An 18618-nucleotide genomic window follows, 5' to 3' on the forward strand; every position below is an offset into this window, starting at 1 on the left:
GGGCACCAGAAATTCGAATAAACATTTAAAAGGAACATGTAATCCATTTCCATTATTACATACATTGCAATTATAGTTTTTTTCTGCAAAATATTTCCCCCAATATTACCTAATCTCGTTATACAAAACCTTTTCCATCTAAATTTAAGGACAAAAATCAATTTCTTTTTTTGTGTGTGCGTGAGGGGGGGGGGGGGCTAAATTTTATTTTTCAGATTTTAACATAAACTAGTAAGAATTTTTTTAAATTGGTCCATGTGTAAATTTGAAGTGGAGAACTAGTTCACAACTCAAGTTAGAAACTACCGTATTAGATTAATTGGAAACCCGCAAATAATGTCATCATAGATAAATCATGGCATTTGTCGATTCAGAAACCAATCAGGTTCAACACATACGCATGACGTCGCTTACAGGTATCCAATTAAATCTGATTTAAATCACATGGTTAGGCATAATCACTTCACTTCTTCTTGACCTTCAAGTACCCAATGGGATACCTGCAAGTGACTTAGTGTGGGTATCTTGATCCTGATTGTTTGTTAAAATGTGGCATTTGCTTACGTTAGCAGCTGTTCTTTCCATTCTATTTCAAGTAAGCCGAGCCTATCAAATATCAATTCTCTTAAGCGACGCATTCTATATTCTTACACAAAGATTTCAATTCTTTCAGTAGATATTTCTTACTTAACACGAAGACAGGCATGAAGCTACATCGAACATAAACAAACTAATTATGCCTCAAACTTTGTAGGTACAGAAAACAAAAATATATCACAGTTACAATGAAATACATAAATAATAAATCTCTGGAAATGTATTTAATTAACTTCACGTTAATTAACATTCTATTTTATATGGAGAAACTTAACTCAACTTTAGCACACCGTTTTGCTTATAAATGATCAGGTGGGCCCATGTCTAAGAGGTCGTGGGTTCGATCCCCGCCGGCCGTCGTAAATGGTGACTGACACACGTTAAATCTGTCGAGTCGCAAAGTCTTCCATGATCCCATAACAAATCATACCTCTGAGGGTACTGATCCAAGAGTTTCCTTGTCTTCTAGATTGGTTCAAAATTACAAGACTACGGAGTTGAACATTAGTAGTCCTAAACCCAAAATTGGGTCGGCTGTTCAACGACGGTTATGAAATAAAATAAAATGATCAGCTAGCGCTGACGTCATTGGTTACTTAAAAGTTAACCGTATTACTTTTTGTTGTTGTAGTCAGTATTAATTGAGACAGCAAACACCCTCAATATGTTTCTGGATATATTTAATGATTATGAAGTGACACTCATTTATTTACAAATACATTGTCGACCAAATGTATATCATTTAAATAATAATAAATAACAAACTGAAATGAACAGATGGATCAGATGTCCTCATGAAAAATACATTTTGGGTTTCAATCAAAAGTTCAAGTTAGGCTCGTCAGACCGTTGGCACTGGCACCGTCTGAGAGCCATGGTTGTCATGCGGCCAAACAATGACTTCTTCATCTCTTGCTCTACATAAATGAACATATGCTGATATAGAAATGTCATCATAGATACGAACACAGTCAAGATCTTCAGGACAGTCACATCTGCAACAGTAGTAATTCTATTAGTAACAAGATAAGATTTGTTTAATACGCGGAGTGACATGTCAGTCATCAGTGACTGATAATGTAAAATATGATTTAAAACTAAAATATTTGCATTGACTTAAGTCAGTGTTTCCCAAATTGTGGTACGCGTACCCCCATGGGTACGCATTCTTATGCGAAATATCTTGGAACAAACGGAAATTTCAAAAATTTTTATTTAAAAACAAAGCTAGCCATGAAGAGTTAGCAGTTAATAATTAGTCGTGTCAACAACCAGTTGTGATTATTAACTTTTGTGCAATTTTTTATAGTAAAAAATACACTCATTTTTTTATTAGTGGTAAACAGCGTTACGAAACATTTAGAAGAAAGGGTAGACAAAAGTTATAAGTTTGGGAAACACTGACTTAAGTGATGAACACCCAAGCTACAGGCTGAACTATATCACTGAGTATGAAAAATCAATCAATTGTGCTCTATTAAGCTACAGTGGTTCATGGGACAGAGCGTTCGCCTTCCAGTGAAGTGACCCAGGTTCGAATCCTGGCGGCGACTGGTTGATACAGGGCCGGATTAAGCGTACTCGGGTCCCTAGGCCATTCAAATTTTTGGGGCCTTTCAATTAAGTTGTTTTTCTCGTATATTTTTAATTTATTCAATTATAAAAGTATTTATATATCTTTTCATTTAAGAAAGCATATTTAAAATAAATTATATTTTACTTTATTTTGTTAAATTAGAACTAAAAAATAATCATAAAATTTTGAATATATATTTGAAATTGTTTTTTTTTTTTTAAAAATCATTGTTTTCCTTAATTTTTTTAAAAAATTTTTTCAAAAAATCCATTTTAAGGGGCCCTTAATCATTAACCCCAGGCCATGACCTAGTCTGGCCGAATGGTTAATCCGGCACTGGGTTGCTATGAATTCTGCTCCAAGCCCGCTGACATAACATGAATCCCTTTGCCGTCGGGCTAATCGTGGGAGGTTTTCCTCTCCATGTATCGCAAATGCTGATTATTTCAATAAAAAAAATCTCCATGAAGGCTAGTTTGTCCTGATGTTAGATCCACGAATTCTTTTGTCTTCTGGGTTGTGATCAAGGTTAAGGTGTTGAACATTGATGGTCTCAAAATCATAATTAGGTCAGTTGTTAGACGAACTAAACTAAATACTACTTACTAAATTTAAAAATATCTTACTTGAACAATGCATTTTTAAAATCATAATTTGAACAATTGTTATCTCTATGATTCTTTAAGCTCACTATTTTTAGCGACGAATGTTCAAATATTTCATGTTAACAAAGATGTTACTTTTAAAAAATTTTTAGAAAATATTGTAAATGCAATAAATGATAAAATATTTTCATAAAATTAATCAAAAATGTATAATGAGTTGATAGAATTATTTCTAGATGTAATGTTACGTTAAAATGAAACTTACGGGCTTTTGATGAAATATTCAACATTTCTCCAGAACGGCCTGTAAACTTCCCATCCACAGGGAGTTGATCGAGAGCACCAGATCATTGTTTCTCTTTTCTGAAAATAAAAAAATCTAATTTTAAATTTGTGCAAATTTAATCTTAACAAATGAAAAAATATTTGGTATACTATGAGAGTAATTTGAAGGTTGGCAATCGGAATAACTATTTAGAAAAAGTAGCAAATAAATGTAAAGTTAGGGAATATAACGCGATAATTGTGATAACAAGGGAATGATTCCCGCTGTTCAGCCAATTTTCACCAAAGAAAAGTTGAGTGAACCCCAGTTACAGGAATACCATTGATTCCAGCCAATTGGGTAATTCAATTCGGGTAATTCAATTATACATCGGAGTAAATAAGTCAATTTTAAATGCTATGTTCTTATGAAATTTTATTTAGGAATGGTACTTAGTAGTACGTTGATAATGTTTTGAGGAAATGAACTCATTTTAATTTTCAATAAACAATTATGGTTAAGAGCTGTTGCCGTTAGCTTAACAAAATATAAATAAATTAAATTTATATAAAGATAAATCAATGCTATTGAAAAATATAATATACTAGCCGCCTCCCGACAATCAGCTCCCCCGCCTTTTTAAATAAGTATAATTTCGAGATTTAAAATTGTACAGTCAAATGAATTTTTATATTTTAAATGTTTGTTTGATATCGTGGTGAATTTGTTATTAAAATTTTTCGCACAGCGTATGCTAATTTTTTTTAAAAAGAATGCTAATTGTCTCAATAATGTCTTTGATGAACTAGCAATCAAATTAACAACTTTTTCAAAACTGAACTGTGCACTGTATTAAATAGGCGAATTTCATTTGTAAGGGTTTTTTTCGCTAAAAACAAAACGAATTTTAACTCTTCAAAATTTCATTAAGTTAAAAGAAAATGCAGATCTAAAACAGTAAACAACACATTTTTGAGCTTAAAAAAAATTTAAAAAAGCTAATCTTAATATTTTGACAATTTTTTAATTTTGCCAGTTTTCAGTGAATTTTGATCAACAAGTTTGGACGATTTTTTGAATTTAAATCCAAATCTTCCAATCTTTTTTTTTTTGAACGACACATAATTTGATCCTCTCATAGCATTTGGGAATATTTTCTTGAGAGCATAAAACTTTAGTAAATAGCAAAGATTGGGTGCTTGAAATTAACGTTTATATAATGAAATTTTTTTTTTTTATTCTAAATGAAATTCCGTTCAAGTTGTTATTGCGCATAGCTGGAATATAGTTCCTTAGTTATTACTAGAGCCCGGATTTTGATGACCTAAAAAATCTCAACTAATGCCCTTAAAAAGGGCCAAAAATGCCCTTAAAAATGCAAGAATTGCGCAAAAAATGCCTTAAATAAAGTAAACATATTGAATTAAAAAATATTTTGGTCTTTAAAATTATTATGAGTCATTTAAAAAATATAAAGCAATGCAATACTTGCTCTACGTTCATTAAAGTTTGAAAAATATGTTTTATATCCTAAAATAACAAAAAAAGGAAAATATATTGACACCAAAATATTTTTATTTTGTATAGAAATTTTAATGGATATAACAACTTCCATCTCATAATATTACTAAATATCAGAATTGCATTGGATTATTAAATGTTTCTTGATAATTTGAAATGTAAGCGAGCGTCTCTTGTCTGAAAGTAAATTTTCATTCCTGCAGAAGCTTCTTTCAACGTCTACTGATGTTATAGGTGCGTACTTGAAAAAGACGGTCTCACTTACTTACAATTCTTCTTCAATTTGAAAAGATTTAGCTTCACCTGTTAATATTCTATAGATTTTCTTCATTGTTTGAAAGCCAGTGTAATAATGAAAATTGATTAAAAAAAATAGTAAAAATTGGAAAAAATTAACAAAAAACTTTAAAAAATGCATTAAAATGCAAAATACACCCCAAAATTTAAAGAAAAATGCCCTATAAATCTAAAAAAAAATGCTCTAAAAGACAAAAAATGTCCAAAAATGCATAAAAATGCAAATGTCATCAAAATCCGGGCCTAAGTTATTACCTTGGCAGAAATAATGCGATGCATTTCTAAATAAAGATTAATTGATTAAACAGCTGTCGAATTCTTAATATCTTCATTTGTTTTTACACTCAAACACGGGAAGCGATCGTTGTTTTCAGTGATCCCTTAACTTTTATCACGAGGTAACGATTTCAAATGAAGGACAATAAGTTACATCGTAATAAACAAAGTGAATTGTTTAAACAAAGAGAAAAAGTAAAGACTAGTCAGCTTTGTAATATACTTTTAAAAACCCTATTTTGAGTTTATGCTACTCTTAGTTATATTCCATCAAAATTTAAAAATTGAGATATTTTAGTTATTTTTTAACTGAGTTCATAAAAATCACATTTAAAAAGCATTTTTTTAAATATGGAAGTTTTGGTTTTAAAAGAAAAACTAAATAACTCCTTAAAAATTTGTTCTCAATGCTTGTTAAGAAGGAAAATAAATTCATACTAAGAGGAGATAAAAAAGACTCCAAGAATCACAATTGATAAACTACAACTTTAAAATATTTATTTACTGTCCGGAGCAAGTTGGCATCTCTGGTTCATCTGAAATATTTTTGTTATGGATGCTGGATTATAATGATTCAAATACACATGTTGTGTCAGTAGTATCATTTTCTGATTATCTAAAAATACCACAGAAAAAATAATAGCAAATGAATAATTGCATACCTGCCAATTCTTTCGAATTTTCCGGAGGATTTTACTTTTATATTTAATGTTAATGTGGTATCAAAATTTATATATTGAGTTCTGTAACTTGAATCCGGTTTTAACAGATTTAAATTATTATACATTTTACTACCACTCTATTTAAATAGTTAAATTTTACATATAAAAGTTTGTCAACTATTAATCAGTCCGCGGATATTTTCCCCAGTGGTAATAAAATAAAAGCTGAGTAACAATTATAAATAGAAATATAAATTTTGTCCAGACTAAAAAATAACACCATGTAACTATCATGCTCTTTTATAAATATTAATTCATTTCTATTTAATGGTGGTCAAAATCATTTATAAATCCAAAAAATAAAGAAGAAGCAAAAATTTTACTTGTGAAAATGAAGTTGGACGCAAAATGCGTAAAAGTTAGCAGTTATGGTAATGGAATAAGTGAATCGAGAATTTTGCCATAAAAATTACTTAATTATTTTGCTACCACTTGGAGGAAACTCTTTTAAAGATCGAAAAGGTTGGCAGCTATGCAATCCCTTTTTCGATTATTTCTTGAAAAACTTAAATAATCAACTAATAAAACAGAATAATCACAACGCGAGTGTAACAGTACACAATAATTTTATTTAAAATGTCAACCAGTGGTGTACTAAAGATTTTGGGAACTTGTCCTGTTTTCAAAACGATAAGGTGTGGTTTATAGCGAGACATTCATTTTTGGTATTCAAAACTAAGACAGCTATCTATAGCAATTTGTTATTAACACATTGCAAATGGGTCACGAAAAATTACGCTTTTAACACATTGAATGGCAAGCAAATTTTACATGGCTTGCTCGTCTGGCCACTCGGTAAATAACTACAAATTAAATTTGCAAATATTAGACAGATTTTGCTAGTTTTTTAAAAGGTTTAGCACGACTTATCTGACAGAAGTGGTAAATTATAGAAGCCTACGAATTGTTTAGAAATAGCGGTGTCCCGCAGTGGACTGATCGTTAAGACACGGTTCCCAGCTGATCACCGAAGTCAAGCATCACTGGCTGCGGTCAGTGTGCGGGTGGGTGACCACTTGGATCAGTCTGCGTAGGGACCGAGGGTGTGCGGTATTGGTCCTCGTAAAACGGTGCTACCGTAAAGTGCTCAATTTCGCGTGCAGGTCATTGGGCTACCGAAGCGGGGGCGCCATCCCCTCCGCAGAGGATCAAAATTGTGATGGCATGTCTTCGGATCATCCTCCGGGATGTTTCCCACACCGTCGCCAATAGCCCATTGTGCAGCTCTAGTGCGACCTAAATTAACAACAACAACAACAATAGCGGTGGATAAAAATCTACTAAATTGACTTTGTTAAACCAAGAATCACAATTAATAAACTACCACTTGAAAATATTTATTCGCTGTCCGGAGCAAGTTGGCATCTCTGTGTATATAAATAAAACTATTTCTGTGTGTTCTATATGGCACTAATTTCTTCAAACCATTTTAGTAACTATAATATAAAAAAATTAAAAATTTACTCGAATTATCTTTTTCTAATAATCTTGGCTTCGCCGGTCACCGGTGACCCCCGTGGCGCTACGAATAAACTCAGTGCCGGTCACCGGTGACCCCCGTGGCGCTACGAACAAACTCAGTGCCGGTCACCGGTGACCACCTTGTCATTCAAAGTGTTAAAATTTCTGTGATCCATGCAGAAGTTTAAAAAATGTGGTAGCAAAACTACTTCGTTTCCGCTCTCTTCACAGAAATTATCGATTCGTGATTACGACGAATATAAATGATTCAATATATATGTAATCAGGACTACAATCGTTCGCGTTAATTTTTTTGCAAAATTGAAGTTGTTTTATGAAGAATCATTTAATAGAAAAAAAATTTATAAACTCTAATCAATAAATAGTGTTAATCACTATAGGTTAACCAGTTAATTGCCAAACTCTCGAAACTCATTGAGCGATTTTTTAATAAACCAAAAATTATGAATAGGAATTCAAAAAACAAAATTGTGGTTGAAGTTTCAATAGTAACTGAACAAAATAACTAGATTTACAATCCCCCCCCCCCCCNACCCCCCCCCGAATCAGGAACTTATTATGTTGAACCAAATCTGTGTTAATGTATCAATTGGAATCTTTCAATTAACTTATTTGCTTATCTTCGATTCTGTATCAATCGTAGGAGTTGATGAGCGAAGCGAGCTGGAAGACAAAGCCCACTCTCACTGGTTGTGGTATAAATCAAACTACACGTATAACAATTACTATCAGCTCGTGCACAAGCAATGTTTATTTAATTTTAAGAGTAGTTCTTGATAAGCTCACCACATCCTGTTAAAAAAAAATCTTTCAAATTTCAACAAATTTATCAAAGTTTTGACATGTTGACCTCCAAATTACAAATACTAGAGAAAGTAAAATGAAAGACCAAATGACAGAATCTTGCATCATTTGATAAGATATTAGATTCAAAGGTAAAGTGTATTGATCTGAGCTTTTAAATAATGCTATCTGATGAATTACTTTTCTTTTTTTTTTAATACAAGCTGATAATTAACCGTATAGTCACGGCTTTCTTCTTAAGATTCTTTGTAGTGGTAGTAAAATATTAATTGTAATTAACAATTGTAATCAGAAATGTTCATAACTTCTCAAACATTCAATACTTTTAAAGAATATAGTTATATTTTTCGGTTTTCGGAAATTATTTATACGGGAGGTAAAATTTTTATAGATCATTTTTGGTAAACCAAGTTAAAAATATTAAATATTTTGTTACCAGTTTAAAAATAAAAAATTCCAACAAAATCGGAGATTTGGAACTTTTGTGAATGACAATGAGTCAAAATTTTTATGTTATAAGAATATAAAGTTAACTACGAAAAATCGCACTTTTGGCATTTATTTTGTTACTTCAAATTTTGTTCACTTGTTTGTACTAATATCTAGTCTACAAATGAATTAGTTTTAAAATGATCTAATATTAGCTTTCTACTTCATTCTTGAATGTCGCCAAAATTCATTAATATTTCAAAAAACTGCTACTGAAATTTGATATTAATGTTCATTTTTAAATTCTCAAATTTACTTGATAGTACACTTTCTGAAAATTCTCTTATACATTTAAAAGTAAAGTATACTAAACTATATACGGTAGTTTTCGCTTCAACCTCTTCAGATGTTGTAATGTAAATAGATATCAAATCAAAGATTCCTATATTACTACGAATTGTCTGTAGTTTCAGAAAATATATTTCATAGTGGTAGCAAAGGCAATGTATTTATATTTTAAGAAATTAGAGTTAAAAGAATTTTGTTCACCTCTAAACACAAGTAATTCAAATAGAGACATATAAAGGCTTAAGTTCTAAGAATTTTTCAATAAAATCTGTTTGTTCAAAAATTCTGCTTATTTCGCTACCACTAAAAAAAAAAAAAATTCAAAACAACCTCAAATAGTTGGAGTCTGCATTAGCAACAGGTTAAATGCAGAGTTGCCAACTTTTTACGCTTTTTGGTAAAATTCTTTGCTTCGTAAATTTGATTTAAAGTAATTTTCCACTCCACTACATGTAAATGATCCAAAAGTTCATATGAAACTCCACTTTGCTTTAGAGATGCCAATTGCTCCGGATTTGACAAAATATTTTAAACGGTAGAGAACTAAAAAATAAAATGTGCAGATTTTAAATTAATTTTGTTAGCTTTTTAAAATGCTCAACCAGACTTAACCGTAACGAAGTGGCGTATCACACAAACCTTTGAATTATTTAGACGTAATGGTTGGTAAAAACCCTATAAATGTATCGAAAATATTTATCAGCTCTCTGGAGCAAGTTGGCATCTCTGTTGCTCTCTTATGGTGAGGCTTTTAAAATGTTAGCAAATCATCAAAAATTTTGAAGAACTTAGTTTTTAAATGTTTACCACTTAATAAAATATGTTGCAAAAAGCGAAGTAGTTGGCAGCCCTGTAAATGTAACAAAAGCATTTATTTAATAGTGATAATATTTGTTAGTTTATAAAAGTTATTTTAAATTACAAAAGCGTAAGTACAATAAAATGCGTCACTGTCATGGCTGAAAAATTGCTGTTTTATTTCTACATAAAAGGTTTCATTTAAAAAAATTCTAATTTTCAACAACATAGCGTTTATTTTTTTTTAAATCAAAGTTCTCATTTCATATTTTCCAACTTTTACGTTTTTCAAAAAGGTGTTTTACTAGTGGTAGGATAAAGCCAATGAAATTGAGATAGCATGTTGGTGTTTCGTAAAAATTAAGCAAGCAATTAAAAACACCATCAGAGAGCTAGCAAGCCTATCATATATATGTTTAAATTATTCAAATGGAATTGCAGTCAAAATTATTTTAAACCGTATTTATTTAATGAAAAATAAAACGTGACAATATAAATGTTGTCACCCCATTAAATATAAAAATGAAATCTTCCGGGAAAACCGGAAGAGTTGGCACGCATGCATTTTACATCGAAAAACATTTTTAAACTATACATTTTATATCGATGATTGAGATTTCTATGAAATTGTAGGTGCGTTCGTGTTCCATAAACTTGGACTTTGTGATTTTTCAAATGAATCGTATAGGGTTAAATTTCAAGGAGCACCGTGACAGATTACACAAATTATTCAACATGGTGAGTTTTAATTAAAATAATAAGATTAAAATGTTTGTAAACTAGGTTGCTTCTGCATGTATTGTGCTAAAAGATAAAACAATAAAGCCAGGGTCATTGCAAACGTCACATCTATCTGTGCTTCCGCGAAACCGGATTAGTGCGACGGATTGAAAAATAAACAAATCCCAAAGATAAAAGTCAATGGTTCTTTCTCATGTTCCTTGACCCTAGTAATATCTTAAAGTGCAGACAGAAAATCTAATTTTATACTTTTACACAAGATAGTGTTGTACGAGTAAAAACTTTATCAATGCAGTTGTCTACACTCTTCGCACAAACATTGAAACGTCAGCATTTGCATGTGACTTTTAATTTGTAATCAGTAATTGTGTTTTAAGAAATACTATCAACTATGTGATACTTAATGTAAAAAATTTGTTTTGCCAATCTTTTGGATAATAGACTAGTTCAATCTGAAGGAAAAGACGTCAACGTTTGTACTACGTGAGTGTTGTGATATGCGCAATGCTTTGAATCGTTGTTAAGCTTCTAGTTTTGGACATCAAATTGCGTTTTAAGAAAATAGATTTAGATTAAATTGCGCGTTCGAAAAAATAGTACAAATTGTCACGTTTGATACAGGGCTGCCAACTTTTTGAAAAATATTTCATAGCGTGGCAGGCAATTAAGAACAAAAGCTTTCAGTGCTTTTAGCAATTTTGCCACATTTTAAAAGCCTCATAACATAAGAACGGGACAAAGTGACTTTTCATATAAACTCTGAACCATTTAGATTTAGTGGTGTACAAAATAACTTTAAATCCTCATTTTGGTCAATGCAAAATCTTCCAAAAAACTGATTCTAAAAGAAAATTGCTTACGTAAAGTTAGTAAAGGATTTTAAATCGCTCAAAAAGCCGCAACTCTAAAAAGATCGAAACCCCTGTAAAGGTAAAAGTCAATTTCAGCCAGAAATCGAATAACGTAGTTAAAAACTCAAGCTCAAACTTTTATTGACTAAAATTAAACTATAGATTATTTAGTATGTCCCCAAATAGAATTAAGAATAAATTATTTATTCAAACGTGTAAATGATAGGGATCATGCGATGATAACTTAAAAGGAAAAGGTGTTTTTCATCTTTATAAATTTAGTTTCTATTATGCTCGAAATTATAATTCATACAAATAAAATCAATCGAATAAAAACAAAGCGTTTAAAAAATATTGAACTCTCAAAGTTTATTTTCATTTTACATAGGAAAACGAAAAATTAAATTTTTGTTGAACCCTCCAAGTTTATTTTCATTAGACGCAAAAAGGAGAAAGTTTACGTTTGAAAACAATATTGTCCTTTCGAAGTTCAATTTCATTTAACGAAAAAACGAAAATTTTAAGTTTCAAAACAATATTGTTATCTCAAAAATCAATATTATACAAAAAATGTGAAAACATAACATAATGTTTAAAAACAATTTAGAGCCTTCAAAATTAAATTTTATTCTGCAAAAACATGAAAATTTTAAGTTTAAAAACAAAAAGTTTAAATACAACATTGAATCCCCTAATGTTCAATTTTAAAATGCTGAAAATTTAAGTCGCACTTAATTGAAGTAGTTTTGAGACAAGATAAAAATTTATTGAAAAAAGTTTTTTTTCCTGCTTTTTTTCATTTTCTAAATAAACATTAGGATGAAGAAGGATGCATTAGAATGACTTGAGACTTACGCTAGACTTATCTAATCTAGACATTCCCCCCTCTTATTTCCCGTCTGTGACGAATTGTGTGTTTAGTCCTACTTTTGAAATTGAATAGCTTTGTGTACAAACTCAGCAATTTTTCTTAATTAAATTGCATTGGAAATTGTTTACAAATAAATTTATACATACACTTATTTACTTAAAAAAGTAGCGAGAAATCAGTTTTAGGCCTTTTTTTTATCTTCTTATTGTGTTAGCGGAAAAAAATAGTTTTTTTTTTAATTGCATTGCAAATTTAATAGGTAATAGACGAAGCTTCTTAAAATGAATTTAAATTTCATAAAGATTGCACAAACCCTGTTACTTTTTACACCATTGTAATATAATACTTATGGTTGGGCGTTAATGGGTTAAATTTTATTGAGATGGCATATGCAATTGAACCGTTAAAACTTAACTGCTTGTTGCTTGTGCTTAAAGTTGTTAAAACTGACCAACTAAATTCTTAAAAAGGAAATGAACTTAAAAGTTTTAAAATTTCCAGCAGCCACCACTTTTAAATATTTCCATAATGTGGCCAGCAAAAAAACCGGAAAATTACTTTTCCAAAAAAGCTGATTCAAATGAAGAAATTTTGCTATTATTTGTTCATTTTTCAAGAAACATGAAAATATTTTTAAAAAGGACTTATTATTATTTGGCAATAAACATTTTGGCATTTGAACATATAAATAATACTGGGAGAGCAATTTTTTCTCTTATTTGCATGATATTTTTTTAAAACAGATCTTAAATAATTTCGTATCGCTGATTTCAAATCTGAAATCGATTTTTTTTTTAAATAACATTAATTACAAGCAAATCCATGCCCGGAAATGACGTCTTACGCCTTTAGGGGAGCTTCCCTGCTACGAACTATTTATTCGTGCGCTTCTAAAGAGGTCCTGATAGAGAAGCGCGCCTAGCCACATTTTTGGGTATGGGTTCCGTAGCAATTTTAATTCCAATGAGGTGAACTGGGTTCGAATCCCAGGGATAGCTGGTCGATTTGAATCCGCTTTCGGCTTGCACCGACCATAGTGCTGGCCTGAAATATTCTCAGTGGTAGACGGATGATGGGTTAGAGTCCCCTTGCCATCTGGCTAACCGTGGGAGGCTCTCGTGGTCTTCCTCTCCATGTAACGCAAATGTGGATTAGTTCCATCAAAAAGTCCTCCACGATGGCAAATTTCTTCCAATACTGGATCCAGGAGTTCCCTTTTCTTGTGGATTGGATTCAAAATTACAAGACTACGGAGTTGAACATTAGTAGTTGTAAACCCAAACAAATGGGTTGGCTGTTCAACGACGATTATAAAATATATAATTATGCTCCTTAACTGCCTTTAAAGTTTATCGCATTATTAACGCGACCCTCTGTTATACATAAGGTTTTTAAATTTTTGCATTTCGACAAAAAATAAACTAAAAATGTTATTTTAAAAATTAACTGTATCTTTAGGAGCAAAACTATTTTCTATTTAGAAATCCCCTCACCTGAATACAACAAAAATTTTGTTCCTCTGTATAATTAAATGATTTAATTTTTTTTTAAGGTAGAGTTTTACTCATTTATTTTACCCTTTAAAGACAGGACTTTTTTACACAATCGCAATATTGCGGGCATACGGTCTATTGCTGTACTTTATAAAACTAAGTACATTAGTGCATATAAATTAATGACTATTCTTTTTTCTTTTAGAATTTAGTGTATCTTTTAGAAGAAAGAGTAGAATATTATTTCTCTGCAATTAGAAATTTTAAAACAGTTAATCATATAGTTTCAGCGGATCATGTTCACCAAAAATCAAAGTTTTAGTTTTTTTTTAATGAGGTAGTGTCACACATTTTCATCTTATTTTTAAAATTTATAATTATTAGTGTTATTTAATTTTAGTTTTTATAGATGTTGAGCATTATAAATAATTAAATAAATTGTCTCAAAAAATAATTTCTATTACATTAATCACATGAAACGTGTTAATTTTGAAAACGATTTTAAGGTTCAAGTTTTATCTATTTTTTGTATAATTTATTAAAGGTAATAAACAAAAGAGGAGGATTTTGTAAGTTAGGCAGAATTTTGATAGTTGGCTATTTTTTTCTGTCAGAAAATTGAAATTTTTTGCTAACTACGCATCGATATGTACGATATTACACATCGATATATACGATTAACACATCGATATTTTGATCGATTTATTTTATCGCATTAAAAAAAAAAAAAAAAAAAACAGATAGTAGCAGTTGGGATTACATTTTTTCACCTTTTTATATTTCTTTTAGAATTAAGTTTCTTTAGAATTAAGTACGTTGGAAAAGTTGAAAGTGGAACGCATAATCTTTTTTCCCCTAAGAGTGTTGGAATTTTTCCCTAAAAATGTTTGGCCATCCGTGGAAGCCACATTCTGGAAAAATTTAAAAAGTGGTGACAAATATTTGAATGAGGTTATCATAAATTATATAGGTTGTATTTTACGTCAATTTTAAGAATTCAGATGGCCAATTGTAACATATATATTTAATTTACATAAATGTTTGAACCGTGTTTCGTTTTCTCAATTTTTTTTCTACAAATTTTTACTTTTTTCCTGACAGTCTCAACCCTGCCACCTCTTAATAAATTATTAAAAGCTTTTAATTATAAAACCTTTTTTTTAATTTTAAAAATTCGTGTTTTTGAGTAAGTTTTTTTCAATCCAGGGCTGTCAACTACATAACTTTTAGAAAACTATTTTAGACAAAGGTGAAAAGCGTAGAAAGTAGGCAGCGATGTTAATAACAATTAATTCAAAGTAAGAGTCTGAAACTGTGCTTTGTTTGATCACAGTTTATTAAAAATATCCTAAATATAATATAAAATTAGCTTAATGTTTCAGTTTTAAGTGCCTCTCATTGTTTGTTATTAAAACAAATATCATAAAAAAAGGTTCAAATTAGCAAGAATGCAATGGGAAAAAAAGAATCTAGAATGTCATAAGTTCAAAATTTTATTCTTCAGTTATGTTTTGCTCTACATTATTCATAATTTTGTTCTGCGTATTAAATTTCATCATTCTGATTAATTAATATTAAAATATTAATATGTAGTATATATTTTTTAAATGAGCTTCATAATGTTTTAACATTCCATAATTTAAATTTTAATTTTAAACTAAATGCAATTTTCATTACGTTCATTAAAAAATTGTAAAGTACTTATTATTTTAAGTGTGATGATGATTCAATATTTTATTACAATATTATTTCCTTTAATTTGTTTTTATTATTTTAATTATCTACGGATGCATTTTTAAATTAAATAAGGGTTATAATAAACACATAGATACAAACATAATGGAACTAGAAAGATATAAAGTGACTATAAATATTTCTATTTAATACTAATAGGAAAAAAAAATATTATGATGATTGTATGGTTTTGAATTGGATATTAGATAAATTAATATTTAAATATTTAAAATTTGTTTTACTTTTGTTTTAAAACATTCTTTTTCAATTCATTTTGTAATATTCACAAACAGCATAATTTAATTATTTTCTCTACCATTCATTTAAAAGTCTACTATTCATTTAAAAGTCTACTATTCATTTAATAGTCTACTAGTCATTTAATTTTTAATTTTAGTAATACTCAAAAACTTGTAAAAGTGTTTTTATTAATGTTACAATTTTCTTTAAATTATAAATTAAATTTGTTTTGTTTTTGTTTACATTTAATGCGTTAAAATATTTTTAATATCTATATAAATAACTTTGATTAAATTTTCCTTTTGATTACTTAAAGGTGAAAAAAAAATTTCATTTGTTTATAAATTTTTTTTTTGTAAATACGCAATATGAATTAGTTTTAAAGTTGTTAAAATATCAAAGATTAAGATTTCGGAAATATTAAAAAAATTATTAAATTTATTTACTTTCATTATATCTTTGAATTCTAATAAATCATTTATAATTTCTTTTATTGATACGGAAACGAAATTTTAAAGCTACTAAAAATTATTATAAACATTTAAATAACAGAAGTATTGAAGTTAAAAACATTTTATTTTCAAATATTTTCAGTATAACCTTTTATTTTAAACATATCAAAGAATTCCGTTTCTTTATTTCAATTTTTTCTAATTATGCAAGCTGAACTTATTTTAAAATTACTAAAAGAAGGTTAGAAATATTGAAATAGCAAAAATATTAAAACTATAAATATTTCGTTTTTAAATCATCAAATCGATTTAATATTAAAGATTGCTAAAAGCATCAAACACATCTAAGCCAAAAATATTAAATTTAAATTAACTGCAATTATTTATATCATTAGATTATAAATATATGGAAAGATTTCATTATAATTTTTTTCTGAATTATCTTAATTTTAAAGTTACTAAATATTATTTAAAGCATTAAAATGGCAAAAAAATTATATTAAAAAAATTTGCTAAAGTCAATTTTCTTGGATTCTATGTAAAAAAATTCTTCTTGCTTTTAGTTCTATTTTTTTTTCCTTAAAACGAAAACCAAAAATAGTTTTTTAAATTATTAAAATTTGTTAAGGATTAAAATATTAAGAAAACATAGAAGTCAAAAATATTTAATTCAAATCAATTACCATCATTATAGCATTTAATTATAAAGACATTAAAATATTTTATACCTTTTTTTCTAAATGATCAAAAGGAATAACTTTTAAAGTTACTAAATATTCTTAAAAGCATTAAAATGGAAAAAATATTAATGTTACAAATATTTTGATTAAATTAATTATGTAGGAAATTACATACAAAAACATTTTATGTGTTTATTTCAATTCAAAAAATATTTTATCAAATTCAGTTACCTTCATTATAGCCTTGGATTCTACGTCTGCAGGTAAAATAATCAAAGCAGAAACCACAAATAAAACCGCCACCTCATATGATCCCATTGTTCTAAGATATGTATAAAAAACACGAGATAAAAATTGTTAAAAAGTCGCCAAAATCCCTCCTCTCTGATACCTTCCAAATCCGAATCTTGCAATTGACGAAAAACATCCACTTTTTATACTCCGGTTTTACACTTTCTTGTTGCGTTTTATTTTTTTTTTGTTTTTTCCGCATCCTGAGGGAGTCTCTACGCATCACTATGGGAACGGGAGGTCCCGCAACACCCAATAGGGATTTTTCCATGCATCGCCAATATATCGCCAACGCGAAACACATAATTTTTATCAATGAAAATGGGAAAAATGGAAGGAAAAAAATCCCTATTATATGATAATGATTGTAAAAATCTAATCATAAAACCAGAATTTGAATGAATTTCATTTCTTTGTAGTTTGAATTATTTGAGGTTTTGTCATTTTTACGTAAAATACGTTTCGTTCGATACATTGTGAGAGTGAAAATATATATTTCTCTAATGGGGTAATTCTCCCTTTAGAGAACATTAGAGCAATGGTTCCCAACTTTTCGGCTGTGGAACGTATCGTTCGATACATTGTGAGAGTGAAAATACATATTTCTCTAATGGGGTAATTCTCCCTTTAGAGACCATTAGAGTAGTGGTTCCCAACTTTTCGGCTGTGGAACCCTAAATGACTGATCATCTTCTGACGGAACCCCGAGACTTAATAGAAAAATGAAAATATTTAACTATTGAAATTTTATTATTTATTTGAAAAATATTTAATGAATTAATGAAAACTGAAATTTTTTCATAGTATCGTTTTATCAATACTATTATGTCAGACAGTTAAATTTACTGTTTGGAACCGTATATAATCTTCAAATTTAATTTTAGCGTACGTATAAATTGAAAATACATGAGCTGAAACTTTTTCGTTGAAATAACGACGAAAAAGGACGGAGATAACTATTGAAAATGGTTATCAGTTAGATATATTGCCTCATTGTTGAATTCGGTTATTTTTATTCCATGAATGCGCATGATCAAGAAATCAACATGGCAATTTATTTGAAAAAGTTGCAGACTCACGGAAAACTTCTTGCCAACTTTTCTATTCTCCAACTTTTCTATAGTTGTGAATAAGCATCGTATACTGCTCGTCAAAAAATAAATAATATAAAAATAAAAAGTAAATAAGTACAGGAAAATAAGAGGAAAAATTATTATTTTTTAAAAGTATACATTTACTTAACGTGTACAATAAAACATTATCATTTTATATTGTGATCAGTAATAATAATAATAAAGCAAAATTGTTTTAGAATTTTTATGAAAAGTTTAAGCCAATTTCGTTAAGGATTTTAATTTGACAGGGCTACATAGGGAAAAGTTACATTTTCTTAATGTTATTACAGTGCTTTTTTGAAATCCATATTTTGACTAGATTTTTTTATTTATTAATATTGTTTCGATCTTTGAATTACATCACAAATAATTATAATTACTAGGAGGCTTCGCCCCCTGCTCGCTGGCGCTCACCAACCCCCGGAACTGC

General features: G+C 29.2%; 1 protein-coding gene across 1 annotated transcript; it reads right to left on the reverse strand.

Annotated features, from left to right (window-relative positions):
- Positions 1-1260: 1260 nt before the first annotated feature.
- Positions 1261-17228, reverse strand: LOC107444091 (uncharacterized). Its single transcript, XM_016058173.3, has 3 exons — positions 17014-17228; positions 3044-3141; positions 1261-1592 (listed from the first exon to the last, which is right to left on the reverse strand). Exons 1-3 carry the CDS (start codon positions 17098-17100, stop codon positions 1439-1441), a joined length of 339 nt encoding a protein of 112 aa, XP_015913659.1. The 5' UTR covers positions 17101-17228; the 3' UTR covers positions 1261-1438.
- Positions 17229-18618: the final 1390 nt, after the last annotated feature.

This window comes from Parasteatoda tepidariorum, chromosome 6 (assembly GCF_043381705.1).
Source record: "Parasteatoda tepidariorum isolate YZ-2023 chromosome 6, CAS_Ptep_4.0, whole genome shotgun sequence".
Taxonomy (NCBI): domain Eukaryota; kingdom Metazoa; phylum Arthropoda; class Arachnida; order Araneae; family Theridiidae; genus Parasteatoda; species Parasteatoda tepidariorum.